General features: G+C 40.7%; 1 protein-coding gene across 4 annotated transcripts in view; it reads right to left on the minus strand.

The window, feature by feature from the left end:
* Positions 1–25,976, minus strand: part of LOC125903571 (gamma-aminobutyric acid receptor subunit pi) — a 71,592-nt gene that overhangs the window by 13,224 nt on the left and 32,392 nt on the right. For all 4 annotated transcript variants that reach the window (XM_049600566.1, XM_049600565.1, XM_049600563.1 and 1 more), the window contains 3 exons: positions 7,568–7,680; positions 3,984–4,051; positions 2,300–2,517 (listed from right to left, as the gene is read on the minus strand). In XM_049600566.1, the coding sequence (XP_049456523.1) occupies positions 2,300–2,517; positions 3,984–4,051; positions 7,568–7,680 (399 nt within the window). The remainder of the gene's footprint in view (positions 1–2,299; positions 2,518–3,983; positions 4,052–7,567; positions 7,681–25,976) is intronic.

Genomic DNA, 25,976 nt, shown 5'->3' on the forward strand with positions numbered 1-25,976 from the left:
CCAGGACAGAGGGATGTCCTATGCTGAAAACCCCTCTGCGGCAAATTATGCTCTGTGATATTGGGCTTCATAAATAAAATTAAACTAAATAAGTATGTGTAATGTCTATATAATGTATGCAATAAAGTATGCAGACATTAATATATTTATTTTTTTATACATAGACACTATTGAATACAATTTAATATTATGTTTATATAAATTATAAAATAAGTATGTATGATATATAAATATGATATGAGTAAATGATGTCATGTTGTAAATGGTGAGTGATATGAATTAGGTCTAAATGCCTTATTGATAAGACTTGGTCTCGGCTTATTAAAGAGAGGTCTCCTTAATCAGTTAGAAGTGAGGCAGACGCATGGGCTACACACTTTACATATTCTAGCAATAGAGACAATTAAACATATATTTGATTCACATGTAACAGATAAGAATCATTAAAATGGTTGCTTTATTTAAGCTTTGATGAATAATATTACTAAATTGCATGTATTCATATTGTTAACTTAATTGTTGGGGAAGTACAGTGTGTTCTGTAAGCTTTCCTCTTGCCAATACTGAGTAATGTAAGAATTTGATACAGTTAATGATGAACAGTCTCAATCATGACAAGGTGTGTATTAAGTTTTGATGATTGATGTGATGTAGCTATGACACATAATCTCTGGAGGCTTGCTATTGATTCAGTGCTTGGGGGTCAGTATTTTAGACAGACATACCTTAAATCCATATTTCATAACACATAGGAGTCACTGCTGTCAGCACTTGAGAATCACACTTTGCTAAGAAGTTGCAGAGCTTCAAAGTTTTACTAGAATGTTTTTACTCGGAAGTCTTTCGAACAATTCCTTAGAAATTTCTCACATAATCAAGATTTATAATCAGAGAGCTGCAGCACAACTGACTTAAAAATGGGAAAGTGGAGATGGACCCTCAGAAAATCCATCTCACTGACATCACTGATTTCTGGCTTTATGATATTTTCCATTCCAAATATGAACCGGACCTCCTGTACCATCAAAGTAGCACACAGTAATTCTAATTGAATCTGCCCTTTTAACTGCTCAACCTTTAACTCCGATCACCTCAGTGCTTTCTCATGTAATCCCCCTGGCGCAGCACTGAAACATTTACCACAGCTGTCCTATCCTTCAACACCTCACATCTCTCACTTCACTCTGTCCCTTTTCACAGCACCAATTCCCCGGGGTGTCCATCCCTCTCCTGACTATCTTTTTTTGGCTTGTTTTACTCTCACTAGTCCTGCTCTCGGAATGTAAAGCCCTACCCTCCTCCACATCCCCTCTGTCTGGTTAAAGCCCAGAAACTGTGCAGTTCTCTGTCTGGAGGCAAACGTCCATAACAACCAGGGCAGGCACACACATTCAGAACAACATAAATCAACAAATGAAGTCACACTGTACATAACAATGTCACACACTTGTTAAAAATAAAAGCGTAAATCAAAAATTGCAGACAGGCATGCTCACACACCAGAGAGCAATGCAGTGCCCTCTTGATGTTTACAGTGTGCAGAGACATGATTAACTGTGAGGCCAGACTGAACTGAGCCTGAATACCCAGCCCAATTTACTATAACATGACACCCACGTACATTCTTCTCCCCATGATAGTCACAAAGTTGCCATTAAAACAGTGAGAATGTCTCCCATGTGATGCTTTTTTTCTCTTTCATTGTGTAGCCAGACCATGTATAACCACTGCTAAAGTGTAAAAACAAGTTCAGGACCACTGAGATCAAGGTCTAATCAGCACCACGGACAGCTCTTATACAATCCATAGACAAGCTGAGGTTAAAGCCTGTGACCAAATACAGTAGGATGTGTAAATCCCATCATCACAGGCTTTAAACAGCTCAACACATTCACTTGCTGGATCATCTTTAACCTCTCTGTCTATAACCTGTCTGCTTGGCCCAGTGTCTAATCAGAAAGCCAAGGTAATTCATGTTTCAGAAGCTTGCCAAGAGCTTGTCAAGCCCTTGCGCACAGAGCAATCAATGCTTGAAAGATGCTAACGGGACCTTGCTGTTGCTTTGATAGCCCACAGCTCTTTGTATTGACAGATCACATGCTCTTGTATTCATAAAATCCAATACCCAAGTAATAGAATTGACATAACTCCCTGCTGCGCAATCACATTATCTCAAATTTAACCCACGCTTCCACCCCCAGGCCAATTTCTCCTCCATTCCCTGGCTTACTTTTCATTGTCTGTTGGAGCAGAAAGAAACAAACAACCAATGAACAATTACGCTTGTTCGTTATCCCACCTCAGCGCGTAAAGGACGGTCCCGTTGGGGAAGATGCGAATCAGCCTGTTCGCCACGGTGATGTCATGGAGGAAGGACTTCTTGGAGTCGACGATGAAGGTGTCAGGAACCCAGAGCAGCTCCACCAGGCGCCCGTCAAGACTCAAGCTCTTGTTGCCCTCAAACACCAAGCGCTCGTCCGTCCAGCGCTGGCGGAGGAATATGGTGGCGGTGTAGTCCTGCAGGATTCAGGCTCAAAGGTCACAACAGAGCTAACTGACAATTTAACAAGCATGTCAATAATATGCTGACAAGCAAGTGAGGTTTTTGCAAACCAGGCCTCTCCCATGTATCCGTATTTCATTAATCAGCCAGTGGCTTTTTTTTTGCATTGTTGGGTATTGATGGTGTCAGGTCCCTGAGCCCTTCTGTGCCTCAAGCAATAGTAATCCACAGCATTGCTTCACGTCAGCAAGTCTGTTCAGGTTTTTATGACACTGAACATATTTTGTGTACAGCTTCGTAATCATTTTCTTCTGCTGTGCGGCAACAAGCTGTGAGGGAAAACATGTTCAGACCCACAAGAAATAATCAGCCCCAGTGGAATGCTATCATCTCGTCCACTGTTAAACTGAGGCTACCCATGATGTTGACAGGTGTATTTCTGTCAATCAACATGTCAGTGTCCTATTGCTATTGTGTGTCCTAATGTGCTGTGAGCTACCATGCTTTGTTGTAATCTATCCTTGTGGGTTGTTATTGAGATCAAAGCAACATTTGCATATCAGGTTTGGTTGAGCCTTACTCCTAAGTTGTGGGGAGGCTCTAAGGGGTTCACTATTGCCTGTGTCAGTAGTTGATTGTACAGTAAATAACAATTGGATTCCTTATCATTTAATTTACCAACTACTTTCTCCATTAATAGTTGGGTCTGTAAAATATTCAAAAGTCACAATTTCTCAGAGCATTAGTTGACATCTTAAAACTGCTTGTTCTGCACAATCAAGAGTCCTAAACACAAAGATGCAGTTTACTGTCATTGAAAACAAAGAAAATCTAAAAATATTCACATCTGAAAAGCTGTAAATGACTTCAATTAATAATCATTTATCTACTGACTGATCTATTGAATGGTGTTTTTATTAACAATTCACCTTCTTTACAAATGTATTGACCCTTGTCACATATGAAGTAAAAAGATTCAGTAACGTGATCTGACTTAAAAAGTTGACTAAAAGTTACTTTCAGTTGCATCTTGTTGTTGCTCTTGATGGATTTTGGCTTGTATTATTTATGTGCTCATATTTACTGCCTGTTAATACTTAAACCCTCACAGATTTCACCGATTAGTTGGATTAGTGTTCTGTAATGAGCTTTGGTATTTGACACCTCCAGAATTCTAAAACAAGCATTGTGTAAATGGGTTTTTCAAGGCAAATACTGACTGCAACGATTCACATCAAAGCATTTTAAAACAACATGGTTATTGTGAAAAGGTGTAATACATCTGTTTGGAACTTGAGAGGTAGATCAGTGGAACTAAAACAAAAACACAATTTGGAGCCTTGGGATAAAAAAGGTTAAGTGAGGTAAACAGAGCATAAAGAAATGTTGGTAAAAACAACAAACCCTAAATTGAACAGCTACACACACATTATTTGTGTGGTTCTGGGTCTGTTGCTGTGCATGAAAATCATTGTCTTACCATGTTGATCTCTGAGATGGTGTCAATGCTGGCAATGTCCAGGCTCATACCCACTGTTACAGGACCATCTAGAAACAAGAATGAAAAATTGCTGGATGTTTCATCTGTTGTATGTCTACACATTACATATTCCCCACCATTTGAATATATACCTGTGTGTGTAAGCGTTAATGCATGAATATCAATGGTTAGCATATTTGCACCGCACTGTCAAGAAACAGGGGTCAAGGTCAGGTGCACACAGAAACACTGAGGAATACACGGTATGTAGACTGATGCATGTAATGTGGAGCCAAAGTTAATAGGCATGAGTTCGGCCCAGAGATGTTAAGCCCTACGCCATTAGCAGCACCCACTGAGGCTGGCACAACAAGCTGACTGGCGTATGAGTCAGTCAAACTATGGCAAGTGCAAATGAAATGCTGGAACTCTCGGTCAGCTACACCAGCAACAGAGGGAAAGTTGTGTAGAAGACAAGAATGCTGTAATGGTGTTGCTCCACCTGTGAAGAGGATGTAAATGGTAACACATTGAACATGCCTACACACATCCAATGGCATCACCAAGATGTGGTGATCACCCGAATGTTTGGGTGCTTTGAATGGTTAAATAAAAGCAAAGGAAGGAACTGACTATTCCGAATGCACACAAGTATTATGCTATGTATGTTTTTGGTTTTTTTTGTTTTTTTTTCATAGCATAAGAGATGCTTTTTAGTTTTACAGCCTGTTGTGACCTGTTGCCTTTTGGGAAGCATTTGTTCAGTGTTCGTACAGTGTAATACAGAGGTGTCCCTTATTTTTATGATGAAAACAGTTTACTGAAGTTGTCAGTAAACAAAATGTTACCTCAGTTCTCAGCAGGAGGATTATATCTGTCTTTGATACTAGCGCTACTATCAGTTCAAAATAAATGAAATGAAACAGATCCTCTGTGGCACTGAACCGTGATTCCTAAACACTCACTTTTGTGTACTGTTACACCACTAATACATACAGATGGCTACTACAGTACATGTGACTGAGATATATGAGGTACCAGGGTATACTGAGGAGGCATAAGGATATAGGGTTGTATAATAAAGCATAGTGTTGTATAATGAAAAGGTTCTTGAAGGACAGCATTTTTCAAAAACGCTTAAGACCCCACATTGCTGGCACATCAACAGCTGCAGTCGGTCGAGTATGAACCTCCTTGAGGGAATTAGTTCTCCCTGATTCACCATCAAAGAGGGGTAACTTTGCTGCTGTCCTATGTTTCATCTCCCCAGTTCTCCCTACGCTCACTTATCAATCTTTATTTCTGTGAGAAAGTCTAATGAGCCTGTTGTCATATTGCAGATACTGTATATGTCTTTGTGTGTGTCTACTGTAGGTTTGTCAGTATGGGGGTATATTTACATGTACGTGCATTTACTGTAAGCAAGTGTTTGTGTATTTCTTCACAGTTAATGCCTTCACACAGCATCAAACAATTACAAAAAACTTAAAATTAAGTCATATACTTTTACTGGAGCTTAGCTTTAAAAGGATAGGTCACCATTTTGGGAGATATGATCATTCAATTTCTGGTGGTTAGATAAGAAGTTAGATACAACTTTCATTTCTGCAAAAAAAGGGAAATAACAGCTTTGGTCATCTTTTAAAAGATTGTATTTTTATTTTTTATTATTACTTTTTTATAATTATGTTTTGGGTGTTTTTGCCTTTTAATGGTAGTGCAGCTGAAGACTTGACAGGAAAGGTGGGAGAGAAAGCGACGTGATAAGCAGCAAAGGGCCACAGGTCTGAATTGTACCTGAGGGTGATGGCCCTGACCTTTGCAGGTTGTGTGCAGGTAGAGATGGACGGAGCCATCAGCTTGATCATTCCACCTGGGCATGCTGAGCCTTTGGTTATCTAGGCCTTTTTGTTTGGTTTCCTCTTTATGTTTTGCCTCATGGACACCATACCATATTACAAACACCACTGGTTCACAGACTACAGACTAATTTATCATCCCTCTGGTTAAGTTTCAAATAAAAATATTGTTTTAATTACTTTAATCTTGTGTGATCTCCCTCTTTGTCAAGCTCACTGAGCCTAGGCTGTGACACTGGGCTACTGCAAAGGAATCAGCCTGTATGGGCACACACGCTACCAGTTAAACTGCAGGTCGCCCCAACAGATTGCATAGTTTAAACATACTAGTCCATTGCTCATTTGGCCATTACTGCAAAACCTCGGCTCAGTGAGTTTGTGACTTGTGAATTGGTGACTTGCCACAAGCCTGCTACAACAGTTGCAGTGGCAATGCTACACATAAACCATCCTGCTACATTGTTTTGAATGGGAATGTCTGTTCTACTCTCATTCTATTTCTATGTTGAAAACCAAACACTTCGGTCTGAATTTTTCCTTTGGACAGAGCCATACTGTTTCCACCGCTTCCAGTCTTTCTACTAAACTGTCTGCTGTAGCTTTATAATCAGCCTACAAACATATAGAGTGGTGTTAATCTCCTCATCTAACTCTGGGCAAAAAAATAAAAGTGAATAAGCGTATTACCCAAAACGTCAAACTAATCCTTACAGTACTTCAGCATTAGAAATAATGATAAAGTTTTGAGTAAGGGGGCGATCTGCTCCAGAATTGTCTGGTCCGACTGCACTGAGCAAACCTGCTGGCTGTGCCTGCAGCTGTCTGGCTGGAAGGTGACATTGACAAGCAGTAAAACCCTGCACCTTGTACCAAAAATATTTTAACTTGCATTATATGTGTGGCTAAAAATGCAGTAAAAACACAAAGCATAGCGTAGGAGTGCATGATGACAGCGCTACAAGTGTCACATATCTGGTGAAGCATTTCTGGGTTAGGGAATGAATAAAATCATTGGAAGTTCTCACAGTGCAATGCAAATACATGTGCGTGGGTGTGTGAATGCATGTGTTTGCAGTGCTTTTGCCATCAGTGTGTACAAAACGTATGCTCCTAGGCGGGAGTGATTATGCTGAATGGCATTCGCCTTGGTAAAGTCCGAGGTGTTATTACAAATCATACAGCGAGTAAACAAACCATAATCACATTGTGACGGATTCCCAGAGCCTAGAACAATAACGGTGGCGAGGGATTTGCAGGGAATGACATAATATCGTTCCTGTGAGAGCGTACACTGAGATAGACTTTGCTTCTCTACTGGAACAAAATTAGACGCCTGCTGGAAATTGGAATCTAAATCACAGCACATATTAGCAGCTCGGATCCTGGTTAAGCCACTAACACATTATATTTTTAGATTTATATGGATATTTAGATCTAAGTATATCATGCATTCTTTTACTGGCCTCATATCAGTGTTTGTTTTTCTTTATTATCATTTCATTACATAAAACACAATCATGGGACAAACCAATTTCAAAGATAAATCTGACTTCATCTCATGTCATTATATACATATGCAGTAAATTTAAATGTCAGCGAATATTACTCAGAAGGGATAGGCAAGCACAAAACTGCAATATGAGCCCCTCTCGTTCTCTGTTGAACACACATTTCCCTTGAGTGTTCTGTCATTTCCATGGCTGCATGTGTCTGCAGTTTCCTTACTGTCAAAGAAAGGCCTGAGGTACTTGTTGTATCCTTTCATCAGCCTCTGAATGGTAGGAGGCAGGATCTCTCCTTCCTTCACTTCTGCGTTGAGCAACGAGCTCTCTAACAACCTTAGAACAAAGACAGGGAGAGAAAGAAAGAGGTAGGGAAACACAGAAATAAAAAAAAAAATTATTTTTCATTTCTCCTCCCGTTGTGCATCTACCAGGTGGATTCCTCTTCACGAGCGTCTCACTATTCAGGGAGTCTGCAGGGTGTCGATTGAGTTCCAGAGCAAATCTTGGAAGCCATGTTGAGTGGGAGAAAAGACAGGAGATTAAAATGGCAACATGGATCTATAAAACTATGGAAGAGGAATAAAAGAACAAAATAAAAGCCCTGCTTCTTTTAATTATTTGATTACCTTGAATTGACCCGGTTCAAAATATTTTAAACCATCCATCTCTCTGTTTTTCCATTCAGTTATGTCTTTAAAATTTCCATTTGCTTTCATGAGATTTGTTTTCCTGTTGTTTCTGAATGCTATCCTTAAAGGCACATTGAAGTGTGGGAAGATGATTATATTGCTGGCAATTGCGGCGGGGGAAAAGAACACTCATTGCGTCTTCCCCAGTGGTATGTGTGTTTGTGCATAAATCAGGCTCTAAATACAGAACGCCGGCTCTGTAGAGAAAGCCCCAGGGCACGTGCCATGATGTAAGAGAGGCTGAGGCAAGACAGATCAGGCCATGTGCAGAGGCAGAAAACATTCATCTCCATATGCTGGCAGCATTTCAGAGCCCCCTCTGTCACTTGTATGCTGCTGTAGTCAAATGAGTGACAAGGAGAGCAAGAATATAGAAGCAAGTCGGGATGCTTTTCTTATCACAAAGCATCATCAAATACCCACACATTCAGTCATTCATCGTTAGGGTGAACATGCCACACATGCCACGTGTTTAAAAGCATCACTATGTTATTGAAAATGAATGTTGGTGCATTAATTACTGTAAACAAGTTAATGGACTTGGATCTATGTGACTAGTAGTTTTAATCCCATGCCAGTGTCACTGTTTATTCTATAAACTTCTTGTCACAAGGTGCTGGAAAGCAATGTCCTTTTGTTGTGAAGCATTTGCGTAGCTTTCCTGCTATCTGTGACCCTGTGGTACACAGTTTCTACTTGGTGATGACCTTGTTTGTATATGTTAATTATAGAAACGTCTCAAGACAAATGTAATAATTTATTGATGATAAAATCCTGCATGTAACCCATTATAGTTTCCTGTAGGGAGACACATTCATTGCATGTTATAGAACAAAGCTACAGTCTAAAAGGTCCACAGCCATGCCAGCAGCTCTTTAAGGCTATACTTAGACACAGCAGTGCTTTGAGCTGAATGCTAATGTTAGCATGGCAACATGTTCACAGTGACAATACTAACAGACTGATAATGACCAGGTACTGTATCCCATGTTCATCATCTTTGTTAAGCAGATGGTAATGTCATTAGTTTTGGAGGTCTTCATTCATAAACCAAAGTGATGGACCAAGTGATATTTAAGCCTCATGATGGCCGGAGAAGAACACAGATATCTGTTCCAAGTAAACGACAATGCATCCAGTAAGGTTTGAGACATTTTGTTCTAAACCAACAACATCAACCTGCTAGCACAGCCCGTTATCACTCCTAGGTTATATACCACTCTTTGGCATCTATATGAGAAGCACTGGGCTTTCAACTCACTCAGTGTAAATCCATCCATGGGTATGTTTGACAATGAGAACAACTTACATAGTATAAAGAGCCAGAAACTCAGTCAGCATATGGTGGGCAAATGTCTTAAATGGTTGAAACAAACATGGACTTTCATCCACGAGACTACTGTTCGTGTCCCATGTAAAACCAAAAATAAACATTGTTTTAACGTAATGGTACATAAGTTACATAGGTATGTAACTTACTTATTTAATCCAAAACATCATGTTTTTTGTAAACTTAATCAAGTAGTTTTGTTGCCTAAATCTAAAAGCAACCCTATGACAACGCTAACCATGTGTTACAATGGAGACAGCTACACAGATGCTAAAGAATATCTTGTGCGTCCCAATAAGACTCCAAAGTGTTGGTATTTGACAACCTAGGAATGAGAAATGGTTGGCTGTGGTGCTAGATGAAAAGCCAAGAAACCACTCATTAAGATTCATTCTCTGACCTTGATTATCTGTGCCAAATTCAGTAGAAATCCATTCAGTATTTGTCAAGACATTTCACAAAAAACCCCAAAGAATGTCAACATCATAGTGGTGCTCGAGGTAAAGTCAGGGGATCACCAAAGTCATTTATACTTCCTCTTGGGATTATGTTTGTTTGAACCAAAGATCACTCCAATCCATCCAGTAGTTAAGGAGATATTTCAGGTTCTAATGCTAGCGTAGCTAGAAAGTGTGATTTGACCCATGTGTAGGCCTTTAACAAATATTACTTAGAATTGTTCACTTAATCTAAAAATGTTGCCTTAGGCCTTTTGTTTTCTAAAATAACCAGTCTATTTTAACCAACAGCTTATGGTTGGTTAAAAAAGAAAGAAACATAGAAAGGTACAATAGTGTAGATTTGATAAGTATTTTTTTCTTTACAAAATCACTTCACACATAGGGCTCTAGTTCCCCGGCGCAGCGCAGGGTGGCGAACCCCGCGCAGAGCTAGTTTCGAGCAGCGCAACCCGAGGCGCGCTCAGTTTGGTAGTTTGGCAGACCGAGGTGCGCTGAGATGGGTGTGGCGGCACAGCAGGGGGAGGTGTCGACAGATCCAGCTTGGCGCAGTGACAGTTTCGTGCCAAAAGGCTTCGCCGAAGGTGCGCTAAAAGCTCACCAGCTGAAACCAGGTCTACTGTCAGCGCAGGGGGAGCGCAGCTGGTGTAAGTCGAAGTTTGGCTGACCGGCTGACAGTGTGCGCACGTCACCAAAACCTCACAGGCAGGTTTCCAGAATATCAGGCACATTAACGATGCAATAAATAGCCCAAAAAACACTATTCAATGCAACTATCTGCAGTCAGCACATAAATGTATCTCTATATCAACTGTCCCGTCACATCTGATGTCAGATCAAAGGGGATTGGCACCGTTTGGCACGTGTAATGGAAACCCAACCTGATTTGATTAACACAGCTGCAAACTAATGAGTTCACATCCCTCTCAGCCAACCACAAACAGCCACAGCATCAGATAGGAGTTCGCGCGGCGCATTTAAGGGCGAGGAGAGAGGCTCTTTTGATTGGTGTGATGTGTGTAAAACCCACTCCACGCCTTCTCTCCTCCCTCTTTCCGACTTGCGCAGGTAGGAGGGACGGAGGTGGGAAAGAGGAGTAGCTGCGCCAGGGCGCACAGTGTGCCAAACTTACAAAATTCGCCTGGCCACACCCAGTTGGCGAAGCGCAGGTGCGCTGCGCCCCCGCCGCGCCCGGTCTGCGAAACTAGAGCCCAGAATGTCCAAATCCAAGTATAAAGGAATCAATTGTCCTTTCCATTTTTTACCCATGAGAGGACAGGCTGTTCTTCTGGTGAATGAATCCACCACACGGCCAGAGAGCTGAACCTCTAAACAAGACAGGCTTCTGCAAAATCGAAAAGCACAGAAAAAGTCTTCCCCCACACAACTCAGAACTTGTTTCACCTGACTGTGTCAAATCAGCTTAGACAGTGGGGTAACTCGCTCCCTGCACACTGTTGCTATGCTGCATAAAGTCTCACTCACATGGCTTGCAGCCTGTTGTTTCAGCAGGCAATTGACTTGGATGGGAAAGCCATGTTAGTGATGGTAGTGGCAGCACCCTGCCTTTGGCTCACTGCATTATCAATCTGGGTTACCCTCTGTGACCCTCATTACATCCACAAATGGTTTTGCATTTGTGTAACTGTGTGAGCGTTCATGTGTGTATTCTAGTCTCTGCAGTGGTGTAGGATTTGAGGCAAATGCAGAAACATACAGCTACATTTGTCATACATCATGGAATAGATTTCCCAGCACTTACTGACAGCAACAGAGCTGTTCATCTTTGATGTTTGTCAGCATTTAACAGTGTAACAATGAAACACAGCTTCTTTGACCAGGATGTGTGCTAAGAGCTTTCACCTGCTCTCACGCAATCCATCTCTGTAAATCCCCAGACTCTCTAACTGTTGGCTGTCTAAACCTTCACCTGCAGACGGGGATGAGACCTCAGCTCTCCAACCTGCCAAACAGTCGCTATCCACTGAGCCCTGACAATGGAAAAAAAGAAAAGGATAGATCCTTAGAACTCTCCCAGAATCACACAGGCTGCTAATATTAGCAACTCCTCTTTGTTATTCATGTGCAAGGCAGCATGATCATGAAAACAAGAGGATATTTAGGTTGCGTGCCGCAGTGGGGACCACACACACACACATTTACACCGTACACACACATACGCACTCACACAAACAAACATCACTCATATTTATGTAATGTAGGGTCCCTTTCTCCCCAGATGAAAGCACAGTCTGCGGAGTGCACAATTTCCCAGAATGCAAGCTGACAGACCTGACACACCTGCCCACCAGGCTGCCTATCAAGAATACCAAAATTTGAAGATATCCTCACAAGCATGGGTCAAAAAATTTTATGTATAATCCACATATTTTGTAAGGCTGCGATCACGTGACCAATGTGCTGATGGGAGTAAAAAAGTGGTCCCCGTGGAATGGTCACAAAACACGGGATATTCCTTCTGAAATTTCCCCAGGAGACTTCCAGTCCTTTTAAGGTATGTCTTTTCCTAAACCTAACCACAGTAACCTAAATCGCCTGAAGCTAACCTCGGTAGATTTTCATTTCCTACCTAACATAATTTGTGGGGCGCTGATTTGTAGATGTATGATCTTATTTTGATTTAAAAATAATTTTTACATGCAGAGGCTCCAAAGCATTGTCACCTCACAATTCATCATGTGAATGCACCAACTGGGTGTCCACCCACAGACTAAACACATGCAGATTATATTTGAATTGCCCGTAGGTACGAGTGTGTTTTTCTGTCTATAAGGACTGACAGCCTGTCCAGGGAGCACTCGGCCTTTGACCCATTGCATGCTGAGATGGGCTCCAGCCCCCTCACAACCTTGAACACAGCAAGCTATTTTTAAAATGGATGGATGAGTGCATCGTTTGTATCATTACATTTGCCATTTGTGACATGCTAATCAACATTATTGAATCCCATTGAACCAAGTGACTGGCAAGTGACCTCTGGTATGTGTAAAGCAAAAATACCAGAGTAACAAACACTTACAGTGACACTAAAGAGATGCAGAATAACTTCATTGGTGCATCTAGCAGATTAATACTTTAACTTCAAGCTCAACAGAATGTTAACACGTGCCATCAGCTGATATCTGAGGGCTTGATCTGTCATGGAACTAGAAACAGCTACATTATCTGCACAGACACATGACAATGGAAAAAGAAAGGATAGATCTTCTAGAACTCTCCCAGAATCACACAGTCCCAACTGATTGCTTCTTAGCCTTCTGAACTTGGTGGGGAGGAAGTGCCAGCAGGAGACAATGATCAGTCTGTCTCTTTCTGTCACGATCAGAGACTTCGACTATCCACAGTAATGAGCCCTTTGGTTTGCTTATTGTGCTCTGCCTCTCTCCTGTCCAGCTTCATCATTATTTCTCCCCTCATCTCTCGTTTGTCTTCCCGTGTCTTTCTCAGTCTCACAACAATTGATGTCTGAGTTGCTTCACTGTGCCATGATGAAGGTAATTAGTCAAAATATTACAACCATCATATGACTGCCTGCTAAACTGTATCTACAGTGAGAAATTAGCATAAAAACACCAGTAACACTTATAAATACTCCGTAATCACCAATGAAAGAAAAAGGAAGAAATCAGAAACTGCCAATTATTGAACTGGTCACCAGTAGCTCCAGAACAATGCTTAATTGATTACTGTGTAACTTGAATAGTTCAAGATTTTGGGAAATACTTATAGATACATGGATGGATATCAGTCTCGTGTCTGTGTGAGTATGGAGCTACAGCCATGTGATTAGCCTGCTGTAGCTTAGCATTAAGACTGCAAGCATGGGAGTAATACACCCAACAGTAACTCTAATGCTGACCAAATTACATGTTGCAGCTTGTTTGAACCAATATAAGAAGAGATAGTTCAAGTATATACATCACTCTACAACCACTGATCCTCATTTCATGTCTTTTTTAAGTAAAGGTTCATCGATTGAGATACATATTAGTGAGCATTGAAGTGTTGAAGAGAGTCAGGTTAGCTGTTCCCCCCGTGTCTCTTCATGCTAAGCTTCCTGGCTCCAGCTCATATCCACTGACATGGGACTGATACTGATACTCTCACTTCAGTTTAGGAAATAAAGTAATATTTTCTAAAACAGTGAACTGGTTGGTAAATCTTTACTCAATTAAAAATACAATTACTCATCCTATAGCCTAATAAATGAGGTAGAATAATATAATAAATGGGGAATGTTTCTGCTGTTCCACTCACTACAAGGGGGGGGGGGGGGGGGGGGGCAGTGAACACTCTTATTTGGGCATAGGGGGAGTGATCTTGCTAAGTACCAGGCTGGTGTTCATATATTGATTTGTTTGTTACAAAATGTTATGTGTATTTGTAAATATACAGAGATAATTTGTCTAGCAGATTAATACATAACTTCAAGCTCAACAGGGATGTAATGAATGCAGCTGATATCTGTGGGCTTGATCTGTCATGGAACTAGAAATACATTATCAAAACACTATTACATGGGCACTTTTTGACACTTATCTTTTATGGACTGTGGTATGGTTGGCATCTGACACATTTACTTGTCATGTTAATACTGTTATTTTGATTTACCTCAGTTTATTGTTTTTATCATTATGGTTTTTGCTCCTATTTTATCTATTAGTATAAGTCAGTCCTTATTTTATTCATTTATCATTTTTTTCTGTCTTCTGTCTGGTGTTGTTTGGGGAGCTTGTTTTTTTTGTTTTGTTTTGGGTTTTTTTGCCTTTTGAGGTGGATTGTTGTTGAAAAATTTGAAATTCAATAAACCTTTAGTAAAAAAAAATACAATTACTTAAAAAAAAGTAAAGTAAAAGTAAAAATTACCATATGACAAACCTACTCAAGTAAAAGTAAAAAGTCCCTGGTCAATTAACTACTCAAACTATAAGCTACTTCATGATTTAACATTGTTTGTGTATGGTCCAAGGATATTCACAATAGCATTGGGTTGATTTACTGGTCACCAGTAGGTGAACAAGATTAAAGTTGTTTAATTACTGTGTACAAACCGCTGAATAGTTCAAGATTTGGGAAATACATGTTCTGGCACTTTAAAAAGTAACCTACAACCTGTGTCAACAGCGTCACAGTGCTAAATCCAATTTGTATTGCATTAGTAATAAGCAATATGATAGCATGATGAATATTGTGTTTATGAATGGACTAAAGTAGACCACACTGTCTGACAGGCTGTGAGCCGAACACGGCAACATGAAGGGGACTGAAATTTCAGTTGAGATCTTGAGTTGTGGGAGGTGCAAAGCTGCGCTCGCTGTGTTTGTTCATTCGGGCTTTCATGTGTTTTTTGGGGTGACGAGACAAGGCAGGGCAGAGTTAGTCTGTCAAGAAAATTAAAACTGCAGCAATAAGGCAACATTTTGGATTTCAGGTCGATGAAAGAGGTGTCCTGACTGGCTGCAGGTGATGAGGCATGATGTTTAGAGCTGAACTTTTGTCACACCCCCTGTTCCTATTTATAGGCTTCCTTGCTTTGAAAGGCCGCAATTGATAAAAAAAATGGCTGTTTCTTGAGATTGAAAAGAGAAATGATCGAAACAATCCCGGCATATTTCACGACAAAAACAACATGGATGGCGGCTGGCTTGAGGTAGTTTGCCAGCAAGCTGAAAGGTAAATGACCATCGCTAATAACAAGCTAGGCTACTTGCTGTTGGCTATATTATATGTCATTTCCAGTAAATATCACTGTATAAAACATGTGTTTTCTGTTTCAAAAAGTAATGTTACAAACATAGGAAGATAGCAAGTATGCTACTTTATTATTATTACCAATTGTTTAATTGGTTATGTCTATAATCTGATCTGAAGTGCACAGCTGATAGGCCTAATTTTATGCGTTCAATGTGGACAGAGAGCTCATATGTTACTCAATGCAACATGAAAATGGTCAAATGCTATTTGTGGTGTCATGTTCCACTCGAGAGCAACTACTGAGTCAGATTGATAAGGTTCATACTGTCTTCTTATTTAGAATATTTGAAGGTTTTCTTATATTCAGACAGAACAGGATGTAAGGAGATGTGTTTTAGCTGCTTGACAGTTTCGACTGAGACTCCAGTCTTACTCAGAAGCGTCATCCGACGTGCTGCTGACGTGTCATATATTAGCTGGTAGGCCTGACAGACCAATCAGAGTCTGTCAGGCCTACCCTGCCTCCCGTGTCGTTGTTTGTTTTCTGGAGTAGGGAATCCCAGGTATGTGAGAGGGTGTACGCCCCCTGGTCCCGGTTGATGGTGCCACTTGCCCACTTCCTGATCTCAATGGCCTCTTTTATCCACCGTTTGAATTTATTGGTCTCTGATGCGATTATTTTGCTCCTGTCCCAGTCCATGATGTGGTTATTTCTTCTGCAGTGATCAGTGATGGCTGATTTGAGGTTTTCCTGTTCTGCTTTGTCTTTTTGTGTCCTTGTGAATCGCCCCGCTGTCTCTTTCCCCGATGTATGTTTTGTGCATGATTTGCATGGTATTTCATATATGATGTTGCATTTCTTGTCCGGTTCTATTTTGTCCTTTGGGTGTACTAGTAGCTGACGGAGTTTTGTGTGTGGTTTCACGGCTGTATTGATGTGATGTTTTTTCATGATCCATTGTATTGGTTCTGTTATCCCCCTGATATATGGTATGGTTATTGTGTTTTTGTTTTTGTCGTCTGTTTTCTTTGTGTGTTTTGTTTTCCTTTCTTTTTGCTTCTTTTCTTTGTTTTTGACTTGTTGTTTTCCTTTGTTTATGGCCCATCTGGGATATTGGCAGAGTGTGAGTGCATGCTGTATGTGTTTTTCCTCCTCCTGTCTGTCTTTATCTTCGGTTATGATGCTGGCCTGTTCATACAGTGTTCTGATAACTGAGAGTTTGTGCACTGTGGGGTGTTCTGATGTCCAGAGGAGGTACTGGTCCGTGAGAGTGGGTTTCCTGTAAACTGTGATCTTGATGCTGCTGTCTTCCCTGTGGTGAATGTTCATGTCCAGAAATGATATGGTCCGGTTTATTTCCTCTTTGTGTGTGAATTGTATGTTGACGCGGTGAGGCGGGGTAGGCCTGACAGACTCTGACTGGTCTGTCAGGCCTACCAGCTAATATATGACACATCAGCAGCATGTCGGATGACGCTTTTGAGGAAGACTTGAGTCTCAAGCAGGTGAAACACATCTCCTTACATCCTGTTCTGTCTGAATATAAGAAAACCTTCAAAAAAAAAAACAAAACTACTGAGTCAAGTCTGTAAGATTCGGCACACCGGTCCAGTCCGATCTGGCTGTTAATATCAAACCAGTGTGAACATTTCACTTACTTCATTTTATGCTACCTAGCCTGCTAGCAATTGCCTATACAGTATCTGTTGTTGTCTTAATATGGACACATAGCCAACCAAACCACTTGCTTTAAAATAAAGGGTGCTGCATTCATTTTGCCTTCTCCAAGGCACCCAATCTAAAGCACTTATTAAAATAATCTTTACAACATGAGGAAGTATTGTGGCAGTAACATGGGGCAGCCCATAGTTGAAGGAAGTATAGGGGAAGCCTCTACATAAAGGAAGACCTGTGCCAGCTGATGTGGTAGAGCCATGAGCGGTCTCCACCACCACAGAATACATTTGATGGCCTATAGGCTATGCCGATGTGTCTTGTGTTTTGATGTGGGATGCGTGGGTGGAGAAATAGGTTCAGACAGAGTAATACTGGGGTGACAGGGTGGCTTGGACTGGAGAACTTAAACCCTGTGGGGAAATTTGCCTTTTCAGATCCTGTTTCATGACATAGCCTCCCTAGATACCCCAATCTTATTCTTCTTACCAATCTCTCAAGGCATCAGTCTAGGCAGCACTTGCACATTTCACAACAGATTAATTCAGTTGAACATAACCCCTGCAGAGAGCTGAGTAACGCTCTCTGTGGACCCCCCTTTTCCATTCCTTCTCCCACTCGGCAGCACGTTCATCTCCAACCCGCTTCTCACTCCTCTCTCTTTCATTCATGTCATTTCTTATTCCCCAAACTCCCACAGCTAGCCTCCTCTCTGCTGTAGATATCCCTGCAGCCATTGGCATGACATGACGCTCGAGCTTTACAAAGGCGCACAACATGTGTGTTCTGTATGTGCACAGGGAGTATTATGATTGAACCATTTCCCATTCAGGGGCATGTACAAATCAGCTGAAAAGAGTGGGATTTAATCAGACGAGAGTGCAGCTCCATCACTTTTCTGTTACACATTCCCTCAAAGTGGCACACGCACAGGTCCCCTGATACTTTTTCCTGAGTTGAGTTTCCTGCTTTGTTGCAGTCAATCAGTTGTATAGATTCTGCTGTAGGATAAATTACCATTCTCCCTTTTACAATCAATCAAATTAGTAAGACAAAGCACTTAATCACACTTGCTAAATGGTACAATTTGAGGGTTCCAATTATGTTGGTTATGTCATCATGATTTAAATAAGGTCATGGATGTATGATGATTAGCTATTCAACACAGCGTATGAAATGAGGCAGGTCCTCAGTTGACCTTCAAGGTCGGAGAATCAAGCCCATTCATATTCAAGTGACAACTAATGACATTTGCGCCTTCATTCACAGCCCCAGATCAAATGGTAAGCCATAGAAATTGGTTCATTTTCCCTCCATACAGGGCTGAAATGACACTGCTTCCCAGCATGAAAGGTACCCTCGTGACTTCCTTGGTACAGTAGCTACGTAAGTCAGAGGAGGCATCCATTGTCTGGTGACAGGCTGCTGGAGAGAACAGGTAAAACATACGGCATTAGCTCAATCCTCAAGGTGTGCTAGAAACATTCGCTCCACACTGGATGCTTCGCCTGTCAAGTTGCATTAAATGTCTTCTTTTCTTCTTTTGCTGAGAATATTCATTTTTTGCCGCTGTGAAATGGGATTTGAGGAAAGTCGCTGCTGCTCTCATATACAGAGATTATTCTCTCGCTCATCAGGGACTTTCGAGGCTCCCTCAGACCCCTCAGCCACTCCAGGCTCGGAGATGCAGAGGCAGGCAAGCAGGCAGCACGAAGAAAGTCCTCCTGAGTTCATGTCGCAGGCTTTTGTGGATAAAAGCAGCTGTTTCTCCCTTTCATGCTATCCCAGGCAGCTCCCCTAAGCCCCTCCACATAAGAGAATTGAAGAACTCCCTCCTGACAAATACTGAACATTTACTGTCTTCATAAGACTGAATCTCACGAAAAAACATGTGAGTTGTTACGTAAAAAAACGAGTCTCAGATGGCGCACTTTTGTACGGGTTTGGCTACTTTAGTCTCATAGCCTCAAAACTTGGAGAAAAATAAGAAGACGCCTGCTGTAGAATAATCTTGGCAAACTGGTTGTAGTTAACCAGAGGAAGGAAAATTTTTATCATTCCTGTCTTACATTCATCCCGGATTACAAGGCTGCATGTGCTTAAAAATCCTGATAGCTCTACTTTAATGTTAAACTACCATTTCTTAATCATTACAGATATAGATGGCGCTTTGCTCATTTCATTATATTATTCTGACCTCGTTTTCATTAACATTTCATGCAGGCCTGGAAACTCTGCTCTGCTGATTATTGAAGGGCCAGAGTGAGATTTGTCAATGAAGTGCTCTGCTCCATCACCCCCAGCCAATTAAGCTGAAGTATTGCTCACTTTGCACTATCAACATGTCATGCCCTCCTATATCTACACAGTGTTTAATCAATTACAGCACAATCAGAAATGAACCAGTATCCTGAATCATACAGTAAATTGACTGGATTACTTGTGTAAGCTTAACAGCATGTCCGTGTGTTAATTGTGTTATTCATGTACATCAGCTGCTGTTTTTAATGAACATGGCTCTCCACAGGTAGTTTGTCACCCGAGGGGCTGCAAAGATGTGAAAGTTCATGTGTGTGTAAGTGTATTATTCGTGCGAACAACAGTAAGAAGGTGTCATTGTACTGAAAAACTGCATCTCAACAAAGAGAAAATAACAAAACAAACACATAAAAGGATAAAACACACATATGGCTGTCTAAACAACAAGCGGTGCACGATTTGACAAGTGCAATTCAACAAAATGTTTTTCAGAGTGACTGAACACAGCTTTTGTGAGCCTGCTGTGAGACAAATCTAGCAGGCGGTGGCCAACACTGCTGGTCTGCTTTCAGTCTGATGTTTATAGATTCAAACTCTTGCTCACGTCTCTTTATGCAGTTACAGCGAGATAGTGGCCTGAGAATCAGCCATGAGTAATTGATTGAATGTGTGCACGGTCTCCTGAGTGGGTTGTGGGTTGTCATGCAGGCAAGCGGGTCCCTTACTACGTTCCATCAGTGCTAAAGAAAATGAAGGCCAGTTCTGCAAGATAATGCAATTTCCTCTGCCTGCAAAACACTGATGCAAATTTGAATGGCTCTTAGGAAGATGGTTTAACTGACGTGAGGTAACTCAGACTTCAACGAGCCATGAGCCATACAATTTATAGGTATAGCATCATGTTGATGAACTGACTAAGCGCATTTTTTACTGACCGGTTTGGAAGACTGAATTATGTCTGTTTTAATTAGAGACAGTGCCACACTCACAGGACGGCTGTGTTTGACAAGACTTGAAAAAAGGATTCATGAGAAGCCAAGCAATTTATCCAAGTTTCACATTCTTCTTTGGTGCAAAAATGAAGGAAGTCTGAAAATACATGCCTGCATGGGTGTGAGTGCATCCAAAGGACAACACTACTAATGCGAAGAATGTTTCCTTATTGCCAGGCTATCAGCTCTGAGGATGGTAAGGTCTGTCTGTCAGGGGTCCATGTCATTGGTTCGACAGCCCAGTGGTTCGACATCCCATTAGTCCAACTGTCCGCGGTGCTGAACGGCTCGCGGCGGGCGTATGGTGCGCTGTGACCGGCTTGAGGCGAAGCAGACTCACGGCTTATGTGTTTGTCACTTTATTTTTCATTTTAACCCACACCATGATCTTTTCCTGACCCTAACCAAGTGGTTTTTGTGCCTAAACCTAACCAGACCTTAACCACAGGGCATCATGATGATTTCAGAACGGACTTAGGAACAATGAGTTTAATATGGTTGGAACAATGGGATATCTAACCAATGGGCTGTCGAACCAATGGGCAGTTCCCGTCTGTCAGTTTAGTGTGCGTTTCAATCCACTGTTGGGGAAATATTAGGAGTGGATTATTGAGATAAACAGCTTGTGCTGCTAAATCTCCAGTTAAATCTTCATTAGACCATTGCAGAAGAAGAGAACCCAACGGGAAGACGTAGCTAAAAGGGCATAAGTCAAATCTCAAATGCTGGAAAACAATGTAGAAAACATGATGTATTCATTTGATGAAGGTTACAGTCAAACAGATCTGATGTTTTTGTCTCTTCAGTGGAAGCTTGACTGACATTTCAGGCACATGCTCCATTTTTGTCATGATATATTCACCAAGTCTCTTTCCAATGCCTTCTGTCACATTTGTTTAAATCAGTACATCAACTTTTTCACCCCTGCCAAGCCTCTAAACATTTTTATGACATTTCAAGTTTTTTTCAAACTTCAGAAATGTACTTAATGCACCCTAAAGACTTTGGTGACCTCCTGACAGTTCCTGTGGCACGACCAGCAATTAGTTGTTTTGTGTGAAACGTAAATAAAAGGTGAAATGTCTCATCTGTCTCACCTCTACCTTTTAGCTTTTACGGCTTCCATCGGGTCAAATTTTAAATTCTCTGGTTTATGACCAAACCTCCCTACAAAACTAATGATATTTCCTTTAGCTGTCTGTTAGTCAGGAGATCATAAAGTGTCCCTAATGCTGCGCTGCTTTTCTTTTATTAAGACACACTATGCAGGATAAGGCAAGCAACTGATGAAGCTGTTGTTCAGTTGTGTTCCCAACACCCCACATCTGTCAGGTCATTAAGGGACTGTTATTGTGTTTTGTGATCATGGCATCCGTCTAAACCCTGGCAGTTCAATTTAGTTTAGTGTGTTCTGGTTTCAGAAAAAGCGCAGGGCGCAGAGTACTAATTATTAAAGCACAATATACACAGGCTATTACCATGCACTGTTTGTACATATTCCTATAAAAATAATACACCACAGTTCAAATATATCCCATGTAATCATGAGCCAAGGCTCACTGGAAAGGCTGCGATCATGTGAGTAATGCACAGGGGTGAAGAAGGAGGTAGTCCGCATATGGAGACCGGTACAAACACAACTTTCTGTTACAGGACTTTCCCCCAGGACACTGCATTCAAAATTCAGACGGTTCCCATAAACTGTTTGTATGTTTTCCTAAGAGAGGTAATGCACCCACATTTGCATATATCCCACATAATCATGAGCCAGTAATTCATGCAAAACCCATGTATTTTGGAAGGCAGTGATCACAATACCAGTGTGCCAATGGGAGTAAACTAGAATGCTGTCCCAAGTGGTCTGTAAGGAGGCAAGCTGGGGTGGTAGTAGAAGGTAGTAAGATTTGTCACGTATGTGTTTTGAAGTCTTACTAACTTAAGCTGAACTATGGACAGAATTGAAATTTGCTTAAAATATTTGCTTAAAGAACATAAATCTAATCGAATGAAATGGACTGAGATATTACACAGAAACTTAATGTTCAATGGACAGAAACTGTAGACGTCATCCTACCAAGAGTTGGATTTTCATTAAGGGAAATCATATAAGATACATTTTATGCCTCTCTGGGTAATCTATAAGTACTCTTAGCATTTTCTCCCTGCCCATTACATGCAGAGTTAAGCCATTACTGAGGAAAATGTCATTAGTTATGAAGAAATATTTAACCATCCAGAAAAATCCCATCAGCAGGATAATCAACTGTTTTCTTTTCAGTGCCAGATGAAACAGAGTAACAAGCATGTTAATGGATGCCTCTACCAAACCTGTTCACACATAACATGCAAATTTATGCTGAATTCAGGGCTATCGTATAGTAAACAACCATGTTACTGACAACAATGAAGTTTCGTGTGACATTTTTATCCAACCTCGGAAAAAAAACAAATCTTTGAATGTTTAATGTCAGGATCGGGAAATGTGTTTGGATACAGATAAATAATAAAAATAGACAGCTAATAAGAGCTGCTGCACCAAAATCTGGATGCACAACACACCAGCACTTTATTCAGGACTGAATTGTGGAATAACAAAGGTGTATTTCCAAACTCATAAGGGTGTGTGTTAAAGGGCTGAAATCACTATTGTCAAGCCAGAGACATTTGAAGATCAACCACACACTGAAGTTCACAGTTGTCCAGGTTGAAACACCTCCTCCACCACCCCCAACTCTCTAATTAAAGGCTGTCAAAAGTGAGTGGAGCTGCTGTCAAAGACCATAACAGTTGAGAAGAGTTGGCAGCAGTTTCGTCACATCCATAAGACAGCACATTAAATCAGATCCCCAGGGTATTCCAGGGTTAGTCAAGCAACGCTTAATAGAGTTTTTGCCGAGCTGAAACATTAAGGTAGGTATGGAGAATGAGTATATCTGCAGGGCAAGTTTAATAAGAGTCTAATTATATTCTCCAAAAGCCACCAACCTACTACTGTATCATTGTGCAGATTAATTTTTAAGGCAGGGATTTGTAATGCATAATTTTGTTTAATATAGCTTTTTTTCAAAGTTTGGATGGATTCATTATGGAGGAAGAACTATCATCACAGTTACATGCTGCATTAAGTCTCCATGCTGCACAAAGCACACACACTCAGCTATCTGTGAAGCATTTATATTCTGCAAAAGAAACCTTGAATTGAGGACTTTGGCTTGAAAAGCTGAAGCATGTGCTCTGTGACAACAGGTCGCAAGAGTAATTCTCCCTGAATGCACCTGCTACATTTTATTTTGGTAAATGAGCTGGAAGGTGTGGATCATTAATATCACTTTTATTAGATGTGACTTTTCTTGGTTTTCCTGTTAAAGGGCAATTGCATTCATCAAAACCTTTACCAGCACACCTGGAGGTTATTCCCACTATACCATCTGAAAAACTGTGATCCTCTTCATGGAGCTTTTCACTACAAAATCACAACGTTGAGCAGATAAGCTAATAAGTTAAATCAGCCACCTTCAGAGTTTAGTCAGAATACGCCTGCAGAAACTAAAAACTAGATGGAAGACTCAAATTCATGACGCCATCAGGTAAAAAGTTCATACAGCTCCCGAGAGGTACTGCACAGTGAGATATGAAGGACTGAAAGCAACGAGAGGGATATTGTGGAGACAACAGCATGTTTTCTTGTTAAGCTACAGCAGAAGCTAGAAATTCTGAAGGATTAAATAAAGTTATCAAAGGCATCTGAACTTTGTCTTCCATTTTTCCTTTTATTGTATATAAGCTCCAGCCTTTGTTGATAGAATCTTCTGAAATCTTACTCAGTGATGTCTCACAGAAATGTGATTTTTTTTTTTTTTTTGTAATAACAAGGCTGTGTTATTGGGATGGTCATTTTGGATGTCATATTGTTTGCTGTCTTACCGGAAGCTATGCTGTTGATGGATGATTGATATCAGTTTGGTCTCTCTGTGTTGGACGGACCTCCAGTAGCTATGTGTTAAGGTCTTGTCAGACGGGGAGTGATTGACACACCTCGTCATTCATTTTCAATGAGAGGTGAGTGGGCAGGTAGCGAGGCTCATGCTCTCTGACAGGCAGAGCAACAAGCAGGCACTATCCTGTGAACCTGCTGTGGTTGCACTCGTCTCATGCCCGCTGCCAGAGTTGCACTGTCTTAAATGCTTTATATGGGTGTTGTGTTGCAGCATGTCTGTGTATTTCAATCAGCTTTTTAGGCTTGAAACACAAGTGTTTTGTGGCACCTGGTGGTGGAAATCATGCCACAAGAAGTGATTGTTTTTTACCAAGATATTGCTGCCTTTATTGCTGGCTTTGTGTCCCCAAGCACTGTATTTTAAGCCAAAACACGATCTTTACCTAACCATAAACAAGTAGTTTTTGTGCCTAAACCTAACCACATGTTAACCACAGCATTGTTGAAATGTAAAGTTTCAACGAATCCACTACATAATAATGTGTAAATAAAACATATCCATATTTTGCAGACACATATAGCCAACCTTTTTTCTGGCAACTGGGGTGTTAAATTCTCTTAAACCATAGGCTGACTGCTTGTTTTAATGTCATGTTTTTTAATTCTATAACAGGTAAATACTGCAGATGTTTTGACAGAGCTGAAAGTAATGTAAAGAGTAATGTTATGCAATGAGTAATTGATTTTTGATTTTTTTTCATGTACCTTGAAATCACTGGTATTCAACACCATCCATCATGGGGGTTACATAATTACATTATACATCATAATTAATTAATTACATTAACAGGCAGACTGTAAAAATCCAATCTGTGAAAATCTTTGAAGTTTCTCAGCTTGCACTTTCCGTGCCCTCAGACAATGATTCAATTACACTGTTACTCTTGAACTTTATCCTGGGATCATCAGGAAGTGAAGCCTGTAAAGCTCTGGTGTATGAGACATCCAGTCGCATGACAATCTGTTTGCAAGTGGCTTCTAACCTTGAGAAAGAGGGTCCCGTTGGTGAGGGAGATACAAAGTAAACCTCTGTGATCTTGAGTTCCGAGTCCCTGTCCAATGGGATAAGTCAACAGCTACAGTCACATTCTTGTTAAGGCGAGCATGTGCTTTCTTTATTAAATCTTCTTTTTTTTTTTTTTACATGAGCTCTGAGATTTTAGGAGCTCAAAGGAAGACCAAAATAAGATCTCAGTTAGTATTAATTAAAATGACACTACAAAGTGTTATCATGGTAATAAGAGCCTTATCCCTAGCTCCAGCTTTGTAGTCTTGTAATATGAAATGGAGCTTTGGGGGAGTTGCAGAGATACTGTATATACTGTATGGGCTTAGCTATTTAAATTTTCTCATTGGATACTGACTTCATAAATTCATAAAAAAAAATAAATCACATCCACACACTGGCATGGTAGCTTGCAGGCTGTAAGTGACACCTTAGTTTTTTGATTTAATGTTGTCTAATGGGCCTTTTTCACTGTAAATTTTGTCCACTCTGAGTCAAGCCATGCCAT

Source organism: Epinephelus fuscoguttatus, linkage group LG16, assembly GCF_011397635.1.
Source record: "Epinephelus fuscoguttatus linkage group LG16, E.fuscoguttatus.final_Chr_v1".
Lineage (NCBI taxonomy): Eukaryota > Metazoa > Chordata > Actinopteri > Perciformes > Serranidae > Epinephelus > Epinephelus fuscoguttatus.